This window comes from Capra hircus, chromosome 3, assembly GCF_001704415.2.
Source record: "Capra hircus breed San Clemente chromosome 3, ASM170441v1, whole genome shotgun sequence".
Classification (NCBI taxonomy): domain Eukaryota; kingdom Metazoa; phylum Chordata; class Mammalia; order Artiodactyla; family Bovidae; genus Capra; species Capra hircus.
Window position 1 is genome coordinate 107218332 of NC_030810.1, and position 20361 is coordinate 107238692.

At 39.4% G+C, this 20361-nt stretch overlaps 1 protein-coding gene across 1 annotated transcript in view; it reads right to left on the minus strand.

The window, feature by feature from the left end:
• The window catches only part of FCRL5 (Fc receptor like 5), a 74838-nt gene that overhangs the window by 39437 nt on the left and 15040 nt on the right, over positions 1-20361 (minus strand). Inside the window, 2 exon segments of the mRNA XM_018046527.1 lie at positions 189-440; positions 1522-1776. Coding sequence (XP_017902016.1) covers positions 189-440; positions 1522-1776 — 507 coding nt within the window.

Genomic DNA, 20361 nt, shown 5'->3' on the forward strand with positions numbered 1-20361 from the left:
ACAAAAGCAGGTGGAAAAGATGCCACCTTTGATTACTAATATCCTCCAAAGCACAGTAGTACTTTCTCTATTCCTTGTAGGAATGCTCCCTGAGGTTCAGTAGTATTTCAGACCACCCTTTTTATCCTCTGCAATCTCAGGAGTCCTCATTTTGACTAACCTGTTTCACAAAATAAAGAACACTTTACCTTGGACTACGATTTGAATTTTGTTTGAAGAAACAAAGTGAGTATCTTTAACTCCACTACAGTAATATTCACCACTGTCCTTCATACTTGCTTGATGAATATGGAAGTCAGAAGTTTTGTTAAGGATTTTCAGGATTTTTCCATTCTTGTACAATGTCAGGTTATTTAGTACTATGTTTGCCTTTGCTTGGCATCTCAGAACCACGGAGTCTTCTTCAAACACATCAGATGGAGCCTGTAGGATCAGGTTGGCTGTAGGAAACACAAGGGAGTTGTTTGTTTCTTCAGATTGCTTCTCCCCTCTTTTCACTATTATTCTAAAAGATTTTATAAGACTGGGAACTAGGGAAAAGGATGCTTAAAGTACTCATCATTTCTTTTTTTCTGATTTTATCTATTTAATTAATTAATTTATTTTTGACCATGCCACATGTCTTGTAGGATCTTAGTTCCCCAACCAGGGATCAAATCCATGCTCCCTGAAATGAAAGTGCAGAGTCCTAACCACTGGACCACCAGGGAAATCCCTTTTTTTCCCTGGCTTTAAAAGGAACACATATGCTTGAGAAAATGCTTAAAACAGAAATGGAAATTAACCTTATCAACTCACCAGATTTTGTCATATATTTTTCCAGTTCTTTTATCTATGTGCATGTATATAAGAGTCTGTATATATTTCTTTTTATGAAATTAAAATATTTATCCACTTGATAACTTGCTTTTCACTTACTTTACTATGAATACTTTCCTATGTCACCAATATCAACCTGGTTTTCAATGACCACAACATTTTCCTTCAATGGCAGTAAGATAATTTATTTAATGAATTTTCTCTTCTTGGCCATTTAAGATTCTTCAATTTTGGTTGTATATATCTATGACTATTTCAGTAGGTAAATTCTTAAGAGAAGAATTGTCAGGTCAAAAGGCTAAACATTTTCTTAGCTCTTTGCTACTATACTGTTCCTTGTTCACTAAATTAAAGAGCATTATATTATAACTAGAAAGATACTGCCTCAAATTCATTCAAAATAGGTGGTTTTAGGACAGAAATGGAAATTACTCCCTCTCTATCTTCTATCTACCTATCTATAAAATATTAATAAATCCTCACATAGATTTTTATTCCAAATAAATTTTATAAGCCTCAAACTAAACATAGATTCAGAAACTATTCAAATAAATTGCTTCTCAAATTTTCTTTTACCTGAGCAGCTTGTAAAATATATAAATTCTTGGGCCCTATTTCTATAGCTTTTGAATTAGCAAATGCAGCTGGGTTTTGAATCACTTTATTATTCCTAAACTTTTTTTTCTTTCATTTCTTTCCCACCTGCAGAAAAGATTAAGTCCACACGATCACTTGAGTGTGAGTCCTGGGCCTGGCATTTGTACCCTCCAGATTCACGGACCTCATAGGTGTTTCTCGTTGTCTTATATTGTATTTCTCCAGGAAGATACCAATGGTACCATTTTATTTTCTGTGGTGCATTGATCTGAAATGCTTTGCAAGTCAGTGTCACAGTCTCTCCTTTGAAGAGAGTGGTCCATGGAGGATGGAGGGAAATTACAGATTTTATTTCAGTTGCTGTGGAGGAAAAAGAAAGAATCTGAGGTGGAGTGGCCTACAGTTCCCATCACAGTGGTTTGTGAGGCACAGTCCAGAGGCCTTGACTTTGGAGGATCCCCAAGAAATCCCCGGGAAGGTCACTGTTCATGGCTTTGTTTCAACCAGAGCTCTCACCCAGGAGAAAGTGACTGCTGAAGAGACGGCAGTGAGCAAAGAGATTTCAAGATTGCAATACCAGTAAGATTAACTGCCAAATGTCAATAGGAAAAATGATTGGTTAATTTGTTCTAGGATTGGATTCTGGAAAAAGTCATCCTCTGCCACTTTATCATGTTCATAAACCCATAAGAACTTCACAAGGAGTTGTTAAAATCATAGTTTTGCACTTTGCACAAAAAAAGGGATAATCATATTAAGATTTTGGCACTAACAAAACTTGAGAGATTAACTTGCTTAACGCTTTCATTTTATAGATGATATACAGAAAAAGATAAAGACCAAAGTCAAGAAAGCCTTCCCAACTAGAAAGCTCCTTGAAAGTCAAAAGAGGGTGATGATCCTAGTAGGGGACTATAGATAGAGAAGGAAACTTAGGAAACTTTGGTAGGCCATTGCAAGTTAATGATAGCCCAAGAAAGCTATTGGAACATTGTTCAATGAAGCAAGCTTGCTTAATTATAAAACTGTAAACAAAACCACAAGATATGCCCCAGGCCACTAGATGGAAGAACTGTCACCACCCTTCCACTAATATGATAATCCTAGTTTGACCTCATAGGGTCAGACAATTTTCTGCCTAATATGAAGGAGGAGCTAATGATGTATGCCTTATGTTTGCAGCTATGTGTACTTGAAGAAGAGGTCTTCTCCCCTCCTCTTTTTCTCATTATAAAACTGTAACCCACTCAATCCTCGGGACAGAGTTCCCTCACCTGTCCGTTTGCATCTCTTCCAAGCATCTTATATTAATAAATTTACTTCTTGCCTATCAGAAAAAAAAAAAAGAGTGATGCTCACTCTACACATAGGTCTCTTCACCACAATCCATCTTGGCTAAGAGATGTGTACACACACATGGGAGGATCCTTAGATATACCAAATTCAGACTCAGAACCAGGCAAATCAAAGTGATTGGCCAAAGGGAACCAGGAAGAAATGCCCCATGTAAGTGATGGAGCGATTCTCTCTGAGTCTGCCCGTGTATCTATCCACATACATTGTACCCTTTTTCCTCCTAATAAACACTTAACTGTTTCACTATCAAAAATAAATAAATAAATAAAAAGTCCATCATAGATAATTATGGTAAAGCAAGGAATGGACAAGGCATTAGCTAGAATCCAGAGATGATCTAGATAAGGATGAAACACTGATGCATCTGATTTTGGACAGGAGACAGGTTGTAGACAGTTCTTGCTATTCACGGGTCTTTAAATATCCAGGATACCCTCTGATCCAAACAAATGTCAATGAAGAGTCAGAACTCTAAAAAATGTAGGATACAGACAATTTATCTTCTCCCCCAATCTCCTCTTATTGTGCCTTTCTTCCTTTTAAGGGCCCATCTGTTGGATGCTCTATTCTCCACACATTTCCTGGAGAGAATACTGTAGAGAATGAAACATTCCCACTGTTTCAGAGCAGTTTTTGGGGTTTGATGACTGGAGAACATCTTATCCCAAGTCTTAAACATTTGACATGAAGTTGAGATGTCCTGCCTTGTGATCTGAGGTTCATTTGCAATAGGAGTAAGTGCAGGGCCCAGTGACAGCCAGTAGCTGCTTGAGCATTTGCTACTTCTTCCGGGGAGGGTCTGAGGATGACTATGTAACCATCCGGGCCACAGGGCAATCCCAGTAAACCAGGAGCACGTTCACATCCTTGTCGATGTCAGCAAGAGAAACAGGAGATATTAGAGATCCTCAGACAGTTGCCACAAGTATTTCATATTTATTAGAGAGACATTCTTATCCAGCAGCACTGAAGAACATAAGAAAGGAGAACTCACCAAACTGTCCACCGACAGGAGCTGTAAAAATATAAAGAGCCAGAGATGAACACAGAGCAGAGATTCTTTGGCTTTTCAAAAGTAGTGCTTGTTTTTTCCCGATTCACTTATTACTTTTTTGTTAAAATTTATTTTAAAAATATAACAGTCCTTTAGCAAATGTCTGTGTATACTGGTCATTGTGCTTGGACTATTAAGATGAATTTTAAAAATAGTATCTGATAGCAAGAAGTTAATTTGGGGGGTGTGATAAACAGAAACCTGAAGAAAGTATTATAATACGGGGTGTAAATACTAAAAATACACATGGGGACATCATAAAGGCAGAAGGGTCACCCATCCCAATATGTAGGGTCTCTGTATGGGAGCGAGCATGTAGCAAAGGAAGTGATGCTTGAGAAAACTGGATGAGAACATAGGAGTCAGCCAGGGAAAGGTGTTTCTATGTGGCAAGAGATGATGGAGAGGGCAGGCAAAACAGAAAGGCCCCAGATGTGAAGAAATAGCACTGGGTGTTCAGCTGGGTAGGAGAGTGGTTCTGGAAGGTAGAGAATTTAAGGGAAATCAGATTGGACAAGCAGACAGGGTCTAAGTTATGAGTGGTAAGCAGCTATGGTTTCATCATAAAAGTAACAGGGAACCATGGAAACGTTTCAAGAGGAGGAGTGACAAGAGTAAAAGCTGTAACTTCGTTGGAGCACTCTGGAAGAGGTAAAGCAGAAGGACTGGAGAGAAGGCAGAGCAAGGTACAGTGATACGTAAATTTCTTCAGAGTATTTATCTGAAATCATCTCACTTGTTTGTTCACTTTCCCTTCTCTACAATAGAATCTGTATGACAGTGGGGACTTCTTATTCTCACCATACATCACACAGAATTTATAACAGTGCCAAACTCATCAGACATGTTTCATAAATGATTACTGAACAGTGAATTAATTAGAAGCACTAGATCAGTAAGTATCTCTACTTGAGAGGATATGGGTTTTTTTAATTATTTATTTTTAATTGAAGGATAACTACTTTACAATATTGTGACGGTTTTTGCCATACATCAACATGAATTGGCCACAGGTACATGTGGTCCTCACACCCTGAACCCCCCTCCCACCTCCCTCCCTTCCCTATCCCTCTGGGTTGTCCCAGAGCACTGCCTTTGGGTACCCTGCTTCATGCATGAACTTGCACTGGTCATCTATTTTGCATATGGTAATGTAGATGTTTCAGTGTTATTCTCTCAAATCATCCCACCCTTGCCTTCTCCCACTGAATCCAAAAATCTGTTCTCCATCTGTGCTTCTTTTGTTGCCCTGCATGTAGTATTGTCGGTACTGTCTTTCTAAATTCCATACATATGCATCAAAACACAGTATTTGTTTTTCTCTTTCTGACTTACTTCACTCTGTATAATAAGCTCCAGTTTCATCCACTTCATTAGAACTGACTCTAAAGGGTCCCTTTTTATATGAGTAATATTCCATTGTGTATATGTACCACAACTTCTTTATCCATCCATCTGCTGATGGACATCTACGTTGCCTCCATGTCCTAGCTATTGTAAACAGTGCTGCAATTAACACTGGGGTACATGTGTCTCTTTCAATTCTGGTTTGAGAGGATGCAGGCTTGAGAAAGGGGTAACCAAGAGGCAGAGAAGGCAAAACTGACAGGTTTTGTACATTGATTACACATTCCAGCGAGGAACAGACTTGAGTCATTCATTCAGCAGGAATTTGTGGAATTTGTCTAACCATATCTAGGAACTGGACAAGGCAATGGAAATCCAGCAGTGAGCAAAAGGGATATTATCTCTGTCTGCGTGGGGCTGATGGAGAAGTAATCCAAACCGAAGTGTTATAATCAGAACAATGGATTATTTGCCATTTTCTGAAAACCTCGACACCATGGATTTTGCATTGTTATATAAGTAGAGATTATTTTTCTGAGTGTATTCTATATGGTAGATAATGCAACCTATATCATTCCATGTAATCTATTCACTATCCATATGAGGAAAGTTTGATGATTGTCCTTATTTTACAGACAAGACACTGTTTAGGCTAGCAGAGACATCACTATACCAACAAAGGTCCACATAGTCAAAGTGTGGATATGAGTTTGAAAAAACTGTGGGAGATAGTGGGGGACAGAGGAGCCTGGTGTGCTACTGTCCATGGGGTCACAAGAGTTGAAGGCAACTTAGCAACTGAATGATGAACAACAACAACAAATACTTTTTTGAGTATATTCTATATGGTAGATATTCCCCTATGTTGTTTCATGTAATCTTGTCACAACCCCTATGAGGAAAATTCTATGATTATCCCCATTTTACAGATGAAAAACTGTTTGATAGCTGGTAGAGGCAGAAGAGTCTACACATGGACATCACCAAAGGGTCAATACCAATATCAGATTGATTCTATTCTTTGCAACCAAAGATGGAGAAGCTCTATATAGCCAGCAAAAATATAACTAGGAGCTGACTGTGGCTCAAATCATGAACTCTTTATTGCCAAATTCAGAATTAAATTGAAGAAAGTAGGGAAAACCACTAGATCATTCAGGTATGACCTAAATCAAACCCCTGACAGTTATACAGTGGAAGTGACAAACAGAATCAAAGAACTAGATCTGATAGACCGAGTGCCTGAAGAACTAAGGATGGAGATTTATGACATTGTACAGGAGGCAGTGATCAAGACCATCCCCAAGAAAGAGAAATGCAAAAAGGCAAAATATTTGTCTGAGGAAGCCTTACAAATAGCTGTGAAAAGAAAAGTGAAAGGCAAAGGAGAAAAGGAAACATATACCCATCTGAATGCAGAGTTTCAAAGAATAGCAAGGAGAGATAAGAAAGCCTTCCTCAGTGATCAATGCAACGAGTAGAGAAAACAACAGAATGGGAAAGACTAGAGATCTTTTCAAGAAAATTAGAGATACAAAGGGAACATTTCATGCAAAGATGGGCATAATAAAAGACAGAAATGGTATGGACCTAACAGAAGCAGAAGATATTAAGAGGTGGCAAGCAGACACAGAAGAACTATACAAAAAAGATCATCACAACTCAGTAATCACGATGGTGTGATCACTCACCTAGAGTCACACATCCTGGAATGTGAAGTCAAGTGGGCCTTAGGAAGCATCTCTATGAACAAAGCTAGTGAAGGTGATGGAATTCTAGTTGAGCTACTTTAAATCCTAAAAGATGATGCTGCAAAAGTGCTGCACTCAATATGCTAGCACATTTGGAAAACTCAGCAGTGGCCACAGGACTGGAAAAGGTCAGTTTTCATTCCAATCCCAAAGAAAGTCAATGCCAAAAAATGTTCAAACTACCACACAATTGCACTCATCTCACACTCTAGAAAAATGATGCTCAAAATTCTCCAAGCCAAGCTTCAACAGTATGTGAACTGTGAACTTCCAGATGTTCAAGCTGGATTTAGAAAAGGCAGAGGGACCAAAGATCAAATTGCCAACATCCACTGGATCATCAAAAAAGCAAGAGAGTTCCAAAATATCTGCTTTATTGACTACACCAAAGCCTTTGACTGTGTGGATCACAACAAACTGTGGAAAATTCTTCAAGAGATGGGAATACCAGACCTGCCTCCTGAGAAATCTGTATGCAGGTCAAGAAGCAACAGTTAGAACCAGACATAGAACAACAGACTGGTTCCAAGTTGGAAAAGGAGTACGTCAAGGCCGTATATTGTCACCCTGCTTATTTAGCTAATATGTAGAGTACATCAAGAGAAACACTGGGCTGGAAAAAGCACAAGCTGGAATCAAGATTGCTGGGAGAAATATCAATAACCTCAGATATGCAGATGACACCACCCTTATGGCAGAAAGTGAAGAGGAACTAAAAAACCTCTTGATGAAAGTGAAAGAGGAGAGTGAAAAAGTTGGCTTAAAACTCAACATTCAGGAAACTAAGATCATGGCATCCAGTCTTATTACTTCATGGCAAATAGATGGGGAAACAGGGAGAGACTTTATTTTGGGGGGGTTCCAAAATCACTGCAGATGGTGATTGTAGCCATGAAATTAAAAGACGTTTGCTCCTTGGAAGAAAAGTTATGACCAACCTTGACAGCATATTAAAAAGCAGAGATATTACTCTGCCAACAAAAGTCTGTCTAGTCAAAGCTATAATTTTTCCAGTAGTCATGTGTGGATGTGAGAGTTGGACATAAAGAAAGCTGAGCAGTGAAGAATTGATGCTTTGAAACTGTGGTGTTGGAGAAGATTCTTGAGAGTCCTTTGGACAGCAAGGAGATCCAACCAGTCCATTCTAAAGGAAATCCATCCTGAATATTCATTGGGAGGACTGATGCTGAAGTGAAACTCCAGTAGTTTGGCCACCTGATGAGAAGAACTGGCTTATTTGAAAAGACCCTAATGCTGGGAAAGATTGAAGGCAGGAAGAGGAGGGAACAACAAAGGAGGAGATAGTTGGATGGCATCACCGACTCAATGCACATGAGTTTGAACAAACTGGGGGGACTGGTGATGGACAGGGAGTCCTGGCATGCTGCAGTCCATGGGATCACAAAGAGTCAAACATGACTGAGTGACTGAACTGAACTGAACTGAACTGAGGGGCAGAATATAATTTTTAACCCATTTATTTGTACCCTTGTTGTTTGATCCCAACGCATATGCTCCTGGCCATTACCCTATCCTGCTCCTCTGTTTTGGTGCCACGCTAGGACCTCTTCTCATTTCTGGAGTATTCCATACAGCTTCAAACTATGAGGCCCTTTTTTATTACATTTTCCTGCACTCCATCCCTGCCCCCTCCAGCTCTTACTGTCCCTCTGTTTCATGAAGTCATTACCAACAATTTGGCATATAGCTTACTATCCACTTTACCATCATTGGTAACTTTTGGTTGAACAATTGTTTACATGAGATCTTGTTGCATAGATGTATCTTGTACATTGTCCTTGTGGAATGAAGACCCTTATATGTCATGAGCTTCCTAAGTACAAAATGCTGTTTCCCATGTCTTCTCGATGTAAACACTGTGAGAAATCATACAGATACCACATTTCTCTTTGATTCCATGAAAGGAGTCACACTGGAGAGAAATCCTATGTAAACAATGTGGAAAAAGCTTTTTGCAGTCATAAAAGCTTTCAATCATATGAAAGATTTCACACCAGAGAGAAACCCTATCAATGTAAACACTGTGAGAAAGCATTCAGAAACAACAAGTCTCTTTGAATCCATGAAAGGATTCACATTGGAGAGAAGCCTTATCAGTGTTAAAAAGAGGGTCAAAGTTCATGAAGAACCCATATTTGAGAAGAACCCTCAGTTGCAGCTTGTGAACTCTTAGTTGTGGCATATGGGATCTCATTCCCTGACCAGGTATTGAACCCAGGCCCCCTGCATTGGGAGTTCAGAGTCTTAGCCATGGGACCACCAGGAAAGTGTCAGGTGTATAGTTTTTGTTTTTGAGGGTTGAGTTTTTGTTTGTTTGTTTGTTTTGGTAGTTAACTTTTCACTTTTCATATTATAGTAGTAACAGTCTCACAAAATAAGTGTGAAGTGTTGTCTCCTTTGAGAAGACTTTGTGAACAACAGTAATATATATTGTTGAAAACTTTTGGAGAACTTTGAAGTCATCTACTCAGAGGTACGGTCTAGGTCTATTTTATGAGTGTTTTCTGGTGTACTAATTCAGACACTTCACCTTTTAAAAATATATTTATATACTTATTTGGCTGCATCAGGTATTAGTTGTGGTGCATAGGCTTGGTTGCCCTGAGGCATTGGCATCACAGTTCCCCAAATAGGGATCCAAGCCCTATCCTCTGCATTGGAATAGGGATTCTTAACCACTGGACCAGCAGGGAAGTCCCTCAAGCATTTCACTTTTTATAGTTCTGTTTTGATTTTGGGTTTTTTGGTTTATTTATTTTTGTATTATTTTCGTAGTTTCAATAATTTGTTTCCTTCAGGGAAATTATGTGTCTCATGTGAATTGTCTTAGATTTTGGCATATACTTGTTCATTGAGTTCTTTCTTAGTCTTTTTCTATTTCTGCAATGTCCATAGTAATATCCCTCATTCTTCCTGACTGTATAAATTTGAATATTCCCTCTTTTTCCTAGATCAACCTTGCTTAAGATTTGTCAAGTTTGTTAATTTTTCTATAGAACTCACTTTTGATTTCACTGGTTTTTCTCTATGATTTTTCCACTCCCCATTTCATTCATCTCTACTTTAAATTTTATTCTTTCCTTTCCTCCTCAAATCAGGTTTGGTGAGTCATCTTTAAAGTCTGTTAAGGTCAATAGACATGGTACTGATTTTCAGTCTCCCTCATTTGCTAGCAGAGGCATGAAAAGGCTACATCTTTTTTTTTAGTTTTCACTTCAGATGCAAGCCATAACATTTGAGACTTTGGGAATGATATAATATCCCTCAGTATCTCTATTAATATTTTTTGTTTTCAAGGGCATTTTGCACAATATTTATACAGTCTCTTTTCATGTTGGTGTCATTCACAGGTATATCTACCACACACTGGGACTTTCATTCTTAGTGTCTTTCATCTAAAGTGTGCTTTCTAGACTTCCCTGGTGGCCTAGTGGTTAAGAATCTGCCTGCCAGAGCGCAAGACACAGATTTGATCCCTGGTCCAGGAAGATTCCACATGCCTCAGAGAAACTAAGGACATGCTCTACAACTAATGAGCCAGCATTCTGGAGCCTGTGCTCCACAACAGGAGAAGCCACTGCAAATGAGAAGACCAAGCATCACAACTAGAAAAAAACCCCATGCTCAGCAATAAAGAGCCAGCACAGCTGAAAATGAATGAATAAATAAACTAAATCAAATTTAAAATGTAATAAAAAATATACTCTGCTTCTTCTACATAGTACATACTTAGATCAGGGTTTGTCTATTTCGTATGAGGTGACACTCTCTTCTTCCTGTTTGGACCACATCATTCATTCACTCTTAGTATTATTGACATAGATGCAATACACCTGGCATTTACCTTTTGTGTTTTACATTTCTTAAATTTTTAATTCTTCCAGAAGGTAAAGAATCTGCCTGCAGTACGGTAAACCCAGGTTCAATCACAGGGTCGGGAAGATCCCCTGGAGAAGGGGATGGCTACCCACTCCAGTATTCTTGCTTGGAGAAACCCTTGGACAGAGGAGCCTGGTGGGCTATTGTCCATGGGGTTGCAAAGAGTTGGACATGACTGAGCAACTAACACTTTTAATTCTTGCTGTTGCTGCTAAGTCACTTCAGTCATGTCTGATTCTGTGCGACCCCATAGACGGCAACCCATCAGGCTCCCCCGTCCCTGGGATTCTCCAGGCAAGAACACTGGAGTGGGTTGCCATTCCGTTCTCCAATGCATGTAAGTGAAAAGTGAAAGTGAAGTCACTCAGTCGTGTCCGACTCTTCGCGACCCCGTGGACTGCAGCCTACCAGGCTCCTCTGCCCATGGGATTTTCCAGGCAAGAGTACTGGAGTGGGTAAGTCCTTTATAAATTTATTTTTCATTAAATGAATATATTCTAGTCCTTTCATTTCTAAATGGCTTCTCCATTAGATATTAAAAAAAATAGAGTTTCCTCTTTTAAAATATATGCATTGATTACATATTATCATAGCTTAATCCCAGGGTTACAAGAAAGCATTCATATAAAGCTTTATCTTTTTCCATTTTTTTATTATTGTCATGCAGATTATATTAATGATATAATCCTCTCAAATATTTTGGTACACTTGTGTACCATCTGTGGTCATTTCCTTTGCTCAGAACAGTTTACTCTCACGCTTGTGCTTTTGAATGGCAAATGTACTAACATGGGTATCACATTGCTATATATTGTAGTGTACTAACACATGACATACATAGGATTTTACATAGTTCCTTTCACATCAACTAAAAGAAAACTGTATTACTTCTGCCTTTTATTCTTATGGCATTAAATATACAAGTGTTTTTCTTTGTTAATGTTAATATGAACTACTTTCTGGAATCCCTAGTATTCAAGCTGAAGAACTCCTCCTGTAATTCCTGTGAGGCAATTTATTAATATATCTTTTCAGTTGTTATTGATCTGAGAGCATCTTTGTTTTGTCTCTATCTTTCAGAAGGTAGTTTTGGTCAAGATGGAATTCTTGGTTGATGAGTTTTTTTCTTAGCACACCTTGAATGTTTCCCTCTGCCTTCTGGCCTCCCTGTTTTTTTGCTGAGATATCACCTAATTTTATGAGGGTAATTTTACTGGTCATTTTCCAAATGCCCTTTATTCCCACTATAGAGTTCCAACTCCTATTTCTATGCATATCTAATACTTCTGTTATAAACTAGATATTTTAGGCAATATAATGCAGGTACTCTGGGTACTGGACATGTTTCTTCTGCCCTTTGTTATAATGAAATAGAAAGTCGCTCAGTCATGTCTGACTCTTTGCGACCCCATGGACTATAGCCTACCAGGCTTCTCAGTCCATGGGATTTTCCAGGCAAGAGTACTGGAGTGGGTTGCCATTTCCTTCTCCAGGGGATCTTCCCAACCCAGGGATCGAACCCGGGTCTCTCGCATTGTAGGCAGACACTTTACCCACTGAGCTACCAGGGAAATGATGAGTACCAGCATTATCAGTTTTTTGTTTGTTTTTTGGTGGAGAATGTGAGTAATGATCCAACATTATTTTAATGAAGCTTGATCCCCACGTTTTGAGAAGACAGTGCATTGAATTATGGATATGCAGATTATGATCTTGGAGAAGGCAATGGCACCCCACTCTAGTACTCTTGCCTGGAGAATCCCGGGGATGGGGGAGCCTGGTGGGCTGCCGTTTATGGGGTCGCACAGAGTCAGACACAACTGAAGCAACTTAGCAGCAGCAGCAGCAGATTATGATCTGCTTCCCTAGTGGCTCAGCTGGTAAAGAAACCACCTGCAATGCAGGAGACCTGGGTTCTATCCCTGGTGGGGAAGATCCCCCGGAGAAGGGAAAGGCTACCTACTCCAGTATTCTGGACTGGAGAATTCCATGGACTGTATAGTACATGGGGCTGCAAAGGGTCGGACATGACTGAGTGACCTTCACTTTCATGTCTTCTCATCATTCTTAGCACCTAACATAATGCTGTGTATTAATGTTACTGAATAATTTGTTGAACAAATGAATAAATATATTTTATTCTAATAGTTTCAACTTTGGTTGAAAAACCAACCAGTTGATACATGTGAATTGATAGACTTAACACCCGCCCACAGACATAATGAGAAGGTCATTTGTTGAGTGTGGCATAAACAAGATGGTAGAATAGAGGTCTCTAGTCTTTCCCTTACAGAAGCAAATTTTTGGCAGCCTACTATAAACAAAAACTGACAGCTTTGAGATCTAGATGGGAGATTGTGAAATCCCACTGGAGCCCAGTAACAACGAAGGGCCATTTTGAGAAGGTAGGCACATGCTAGGAGGTGACTCACTGATTATCATTCCAGCTACAGACTGAGAGCTGCCCCATTCTCCTGTGGACTCAACTCTAGCCCCACTTGTCCATGCTCCTACCACCTGCCTCTTAGCCGAGGAATCCATGCAATATGCATTTGGTAGAAGCCAGACTTTGAATTTTGATCTTTTCCTGGGCCAGCAACACACAGTATGACACTCTCTGGTGACGCTGGGCAGCAGCAGTGTGCCAGTGCTCCCAGTCAGCCGCATAATCACAGGGGCAAGCAACAGACACACTTGCAACAACGCTGTATCTATGCAGTCACTATACTTTTCACTTTCAGTGCAGTATTCAGTAAATTACATGAAGGATTCAACACTCTATGACAAAATAAGCTTTTTGTTAGCTGATTTTACCCATCTATAGGCTAAGGTACTGTTCTGAGCATGTTTAAAGCAGTCTAGGTTAGGCTACAATATTTGATAAGCTGGGTGTATTAAATGCATTTCAGACGTGATATTTTCTGCTTATAATGAGTTTGTTAGGATATAACTCTATCATGAATTGAGGAAGATTAGTATAATCAAATTCAGAATATGCTAAACACTGTGTCTTAGTCTATACAATTTGTTATGACAAAAGTGCTGTACTGGGTAACCTATAAACAACAGAAATTTATTTCTCAAAGTTCTGAAGGCTAGTAACACTGGCTGACTCTCTCTGGCACAGTGCACTTCATCATAGACAGCCACCTTCTCACTATAATCTCGCATGGAAGAAGCATAAGAGGACTCTCTTTAACCTCTTTTATAAGGGCACTAATCTCTTATGATGGTTGTGCCCTCATGACATAATCATCTCCCAAAGGCCCCTCTATCTCTTAATACTATCACCTTCAGTGTCAAAATTTTAATATATGAAGTTTGAGGGGAAATAAACATTCATAAAATCCTATATAGTGGTATGTAAAACACTTTTAACTCTAGCAAAAAGGTTTAAAAAGACAAAAGTACTAAAAATTAACTATAGCTACAATAATTTGTTAATATATACACAATGTAAAAGTATGTAAATTGTGATATCTATAATAAAATGGAGGATAATTAAAGGATAGAGTTTTAATACTTGATTTAGATGAATTTCTTAATTTAAATTCTTATATTTTATATAGGTTCCATAGCAATCACGAAGAAAAAATCTGAATAGATATAAGTGAAAGTGAAGTCGCTCAGTCGTGTCTGACTCTTTGCAACCCATGGACTGTAGCCTATCAGGCTCCTACGTCCATGAGATTTTCCAGGCAAGAGTGCTGGAGTGGATTGCCATTTCCTTTTCCAGGGGATCTTCCCAACCCAGGGATCGAACCCAGGTTTCCCACATTGCAGGCAGATGCTTTACCATCTGAGCCATCAGGGAAGCCCCAAATAGATACAAAGGACCCCCCAAAAGTCAAAACTATCTTGAACCAGAAGAACAAAATTGGAAAAAACAATTTCTGGCGTCTAATTATTACAAAGCTGTGGTAATAATCAAAACTATTCATGTTGATATATGGCAGAGGCCAACACAATATTGTAGAACAACTATTTTCCAATAAAAAAAATCAAACCTAGCATAAAAATAGACAAATAGATCAATAGATCAGAACAGAGAGCCTAGAAATGAATCCATACTTTTATAGTCAACTGATCTTCAAAATAAACTGTGGAAAACTCTGAAAGAGATGGGAATACCAAACAAACTGACCTGCCTCTTGAGAAACCTGTATGCAGGTCAGGAAGCAACAGTTAGAAGTGGACATGGAACAACAGACTGGTTCCAAACAGGAAAAGGAGTATGTCAAGGCTGTATACTGTCAACCTGATTACTTAACTTATATGCAGAGTACATCATGAGAAACACTGGGCTGGAGGAAGCACAAGCTGGAATCAAGATTGCTGGGAGAAATATCAATAACTTCAGATATGCAGATGACACCACCACCATTATGGCAGAAAGTGAAGAGGAACTAAAGAGCCTCTTAATAAAAGTGAAAGAGGAGAGTGAAAAAGCTAGCTTAAAGCTCAACATTCAGAAAACAAAGATCATGGCATCCGGTCCCATCACTTCATGGCAAATAGATGGGGAAACAGTGGAAACTGTAGCTGACTTTATTTTTCTGGGCTCCAAAATCACTGCAGATGGTGATTGCAGCCATGAAATTAAAAGAAGCCTACTCCTTGGAAGGAAAATTATGACCAACCTGGACAGCATATTAAAAAGCAGAGACAATACTTTGTCAAAAAAGTTCTGTCTAGTCAAGCCTGTGGGTTTTATACTGGTCATGTATGGGTGTGAGAGTTGGACTGTGAAGAAAGCTGAGCGCCGAAGAATTGATGCTTTTAAACTGTGGTGTTGGAGAAGACTCTTGAGAGTCCCTTGGACTGCAAGGAGATGCAACCAGTCCATCCTAAAGGAGATCAGTTCTGGGTGTTCATTGGAAGGACTGATGTTGAAGCTGAAACTCCAATATTTTGCCCACCTGATGCAAAGAGCTGACTCATTTGAAAAGACCCTGATGTTGGGAAAGATTGAAGGTGGGAGGAGAAGGGGACGACAGAGGATGAGATGGTTGGATGGCATCACCGACTCAACGGACATGAGTTTGGGTGGACTCTGGGAGTTGGTGATGGACAGGGAGGCCTGGCGTGCTAAGGTTCATGGGCAAAAATCACACACAACTGAGCGACTGAACTGAACTGATCTTCAAAATCAGTACCAAAAACACACAAAAGGGAAAGAACAGTTCCTTCCATAAATCACTCTGAAAACCGAATTCCCACATGAAAACAAACAAAATTGGATTCTTGTATCTCATCATATACAAAAATCAATTTCAAATAGATGACTTAAATATAGGACCTGAAACTGTAAAACTGATAAAAGGGAACACAGGGAGAAAGCTTCTTGGCATTGACCTGGGACTTGAGTTTTCAGTATGACCCCAAAAGCATAGGCAACAAAAATAAGAACTAAAACAAGTGGGATTGCATCAAAAATAAAAATTTTGCAAACAAAGGAAATAACAATATAAACAGCAACCTATGAAATGGGAGAAAATAAAAGAAAACCATCTATCCAATAAGGGGTTAAAATGTCTAAGGAACTTTAACAAATAAACGGCAAAATACAAATAACCTGATTAAAAGGTAGTTAAGAATATGAATAGATATTCTCAATAGAAGATGTACAAATCTCCAAAAGTTTATAAAAAGATGCTCAAACATTAGGGAAACACAAATCAAAGCCAGGAGATAAAACCTCACGTTAATTAGATTGGCTATTATCAAAGAGTCGGACACGACTGAGTAACTGAACTGAACTGAACTGATTATCAAATAGACAAAAGATAACAAGTGTTGATAAAGAAACTTTGTACATTGTTGGCAAGAATATAATTCACACAGTCATAATGCAGAAATAGTCTGGAAGTTCCTAAAAAATTAAAAATAAAACTATCATATGATCTAGTAACCCCACTTCTGGTTATATATCTGAAGGAAATGAAATTAGTATCACAATGAGATTCCTGCACTCTCATATTCATTACAACATTACTCACAGTAGCTAGAATATTGAAACAATCTAAGTGTCTGTCTTCTGTTTAATGGATAAATAAAAGGTAGTATGTGTATACACACACACACACATATATGCAATGGAATATTATTCAATTTTTAAAGAAAGAAAGAAATCATGACATTGAGACAACATGGATAAACCTGGAGGACATTATGCTAAGTGAAATAAGCCAGACAGAAAGACAAATACTACATGATCTCACTTACATGTGCAATCTGAAAAAGTTGAACTCACAAAAGCAGAGACTAAAATGGTGTTTGCCAGCAGTGAGTACGCTATAACAGAACTGAGGACGTGTTGGTCAAAGGAACAAACTTTCAGTGGTAAGATGAAGCAGTACTGGAGATCTAATGTAGAGTACGGTGACTAGTTAATAATAACGTTAAGTTGAAATTTGCTGAAATTTGCTAAAAGAGTTGATCCTGAGTGTTCTTATCACACACAAGGTGACTAACTATGTGAAGTGAGAAGAATGCTAACTAGCTGATTGTAGTAATTATTGCATAATATATGTGTATCACATGTTAAATACATATAATTTTAATTTGTCAATTATGCTTCAATAAACCCGAGGGGGAAAAGAAAAATATCAAGCATCTTAGGTTTTTCCCCTGCCTTGCCCACTTCCCCTTGAGAGTCCCTGTCTTCATCTCCCCTTCTTTGTGCTCTTTAACTGCCAATCACTGATACCGTTTGCTTTTGTGTGCGAAAGAAGGAGACATCTTTTGTCTTAGAAAACTTGTCCTCCCGTGTCCAGCACCACAGCCTTGGACTGTCACATAAGGAATAAACACACCTCCTTTGCAGACAGAAAGGTAAGGTCTTATCTGAATGAGACCATATGAACAAGCAAACAGAAAACACTTGCTGCACTTCATGATGTAGTATTATTTTGTAGAAAAAAGATGAATAATCCCTTAGTGCTGTGGTCACTGTGGTTTCCTTTTCTGTAAAGTTGAGGCTCTGACCACTCTTGCAGCCTCAAAGGAAGAATCTCTGAGCTATATGGTGAAGTCAGAGAACATAATCTCTCGAGGCAAGAAAGAATCTTTGAGCAGGGGCTGAGCCCCCCTAAAAAGCCAGGTCTGTGGTAGAGAGATGCTGTCCTAACCCAACCCAGGACCCATGTTGAGCTGTTTTACTTACCCAGGATCAGCAGTGATACCCACAGCAGCATGAAGACTTGGGCCGCCCAGGGCTGAGGCCAAAAGAGAAGCTTTCTCAGGAATAGTGCGTTTGTCATTGATCTCACAGTGGTACACTATCACCCTAGCCCTAAGAAAGGCATCTGTGAAATAGCTTTTTCAAAGAGCAGGATGCATTAGTAAACTAGAAAAAAGGAAGTGGGAGTTCCCATTTTTAACTACTTATCAAAGTTTCCTGCCCTGTGATCAAAGTGATAAAAATAAACGTTAGGGTTTTTGATACCACATTTCTATTGCTGGAAAAATGCCTTAAGGAAAGCATGGAAGATAGCTCTAAAATAATGTTTATTATGACATCATTCATAATAGCTAAACACTGGAGGAAACATTATAGGACTGAATAAACATGGTGGTGGTTTAGTTACTAAGTTGTGTCCGACTCTTGTGACCCCATGGACTGTATGTAGCCTACCAGTCTCCTCTGTCCCTGGGATTCTCCAGGCAAGAATGCTGGAGTGGGTTGCCATTTCCTTCTCCAGAATAAACATAGGACTGCTTAAGAATATTCTGATACATCAAAATAATGACACACCATGAAGACATTAAGAATGAGATAAGCTTGTACATGTAAGAAAACAAGACAGCCTTGATCAATGTGAAGAGAAAAACATGGGGAGTAGATTGATATTTGTACTAATATTCAGCTCAGTTCAGTTCAGTCACTCAGTGTGTCCACTCTTTGCGACCCCATGAATCGCAGCACACCAGGCCTCCCTGTCCATCACCAGCTCCCAGAGTTCACTCAGACTCACGTCCATCGAGTCCGTGATGCCATCCAGCCATCTCATCCTCTGTCATCCCCTTCTCCTCCTGCCCCCAATCCCTCCCAGCATCAGAGTCTTTCCAATGAGTCAGCTCTTCGCATGAGGTTGGCCAAAGTACTGGAGTTTCAGCTTCAGCATCATTCCTTCCAAAGAAATCCCAGGGTTGATCTCCTTCAGAATGGACTGGTTGGATCTCCTTGCAATCCAAGGGACTCTCAGGAGTCTTCTCCAACACCACAGTTCAAAAACATCAATTTTTCGGCCCTCAGCTTTCTTCACAGTCCAACTCTCACATCCATACATGACCACTGGAAAAACCATAGGCTTGACTAGACAGACCTTTCTTGGCAAAGTAATGTCTCTACTTTTGAATATGCTATCTAGGTTGGTCATAACTTTTCTTCAAATGTAAAATATAGAGTACATGTATAAATTGATATAAGAATCCTTTCTCATTTCCTGGGAAATAAACCTAAAATAGTGGTTATATTTACAGAACTATGGAATGGAAGAAGATATTTTATTTTATATCTTTCTATATATGCTATCAGAGAAGGTAATGGCACCCTACTCCAGCATTCTTGCCTGGAAAATTCCATGGATGGCAGAGCCTGGTAGGCTGCAGTCCATGGGGTCGCTGTGAGTCGGGACTGAGCGACTTCACTTTCACTTTTCACTTTCACGCATTGGAGAAGGAAATGGCAACCCACTCCAGTGTTCTTGCCTGGAGAATCCCAGGGACGGGGGAGCCTGGTGGGCTGCCGTCTATGGTGACGCACAGAGTTGGACACGACTGAAGCGACTTAGCAGCAGCAGAAGAAGCATACATGCTATATGCTTAGTCATTGAGTTGTGTCTGACTCTCTGTGACCCCATGGACTCCTCTGTCCACGGGATTTTCAAGGCAAGAATACTGGAGTGGGTTGTCATTTCCTTTTCCAATGTCTTTCTATACAGTTTTTTTGTTTGTTTTTAATTTCTGTATATGTGAATTGCTTCGATAACTTTGTAGAAATTTATTTATTTTAATTGGAGGTTAATTACTTTGCAATATTGTATTGGTTTTGCCATACATCAACATGAATCTGCCACAGGTATACACGTGTTCCCCATCCTGAACCCCCCTCCTTCCTGCCTCCCCGTACCATCCCTCTGGGTAGTCCCAGTGCACCAGCCCCAAGCATCCAGTATCATGCATCAAACCTGGACTGGTGATTTGTTTCATATATGATATTATACATGTTTCAATGCCATTCTCCTAAATCATTCCACCCTCTCCCACTCCCACAGAGTCCAAAAGGCTGTTCTATACATCTGTGTCTCTTTTGCTGTCTCGCAGACAGGATAACTTTTTAAAAGTCAGGTTTTCATCCTGGTATACTGACATTACCTGCCATGAGGAATGCCAGTTTCTTATTTTCAAACAGTTTTCCCCACCTTTTCTTTCTGGGTCTGTATTCTGGTCTTCTTAAAGTGAAAGTGAAAGTGAAATTGACTCAGTTGTGTCTAACTCTTTGCAATCCCACTGACTGTAGCCTGCCAGGCTCCT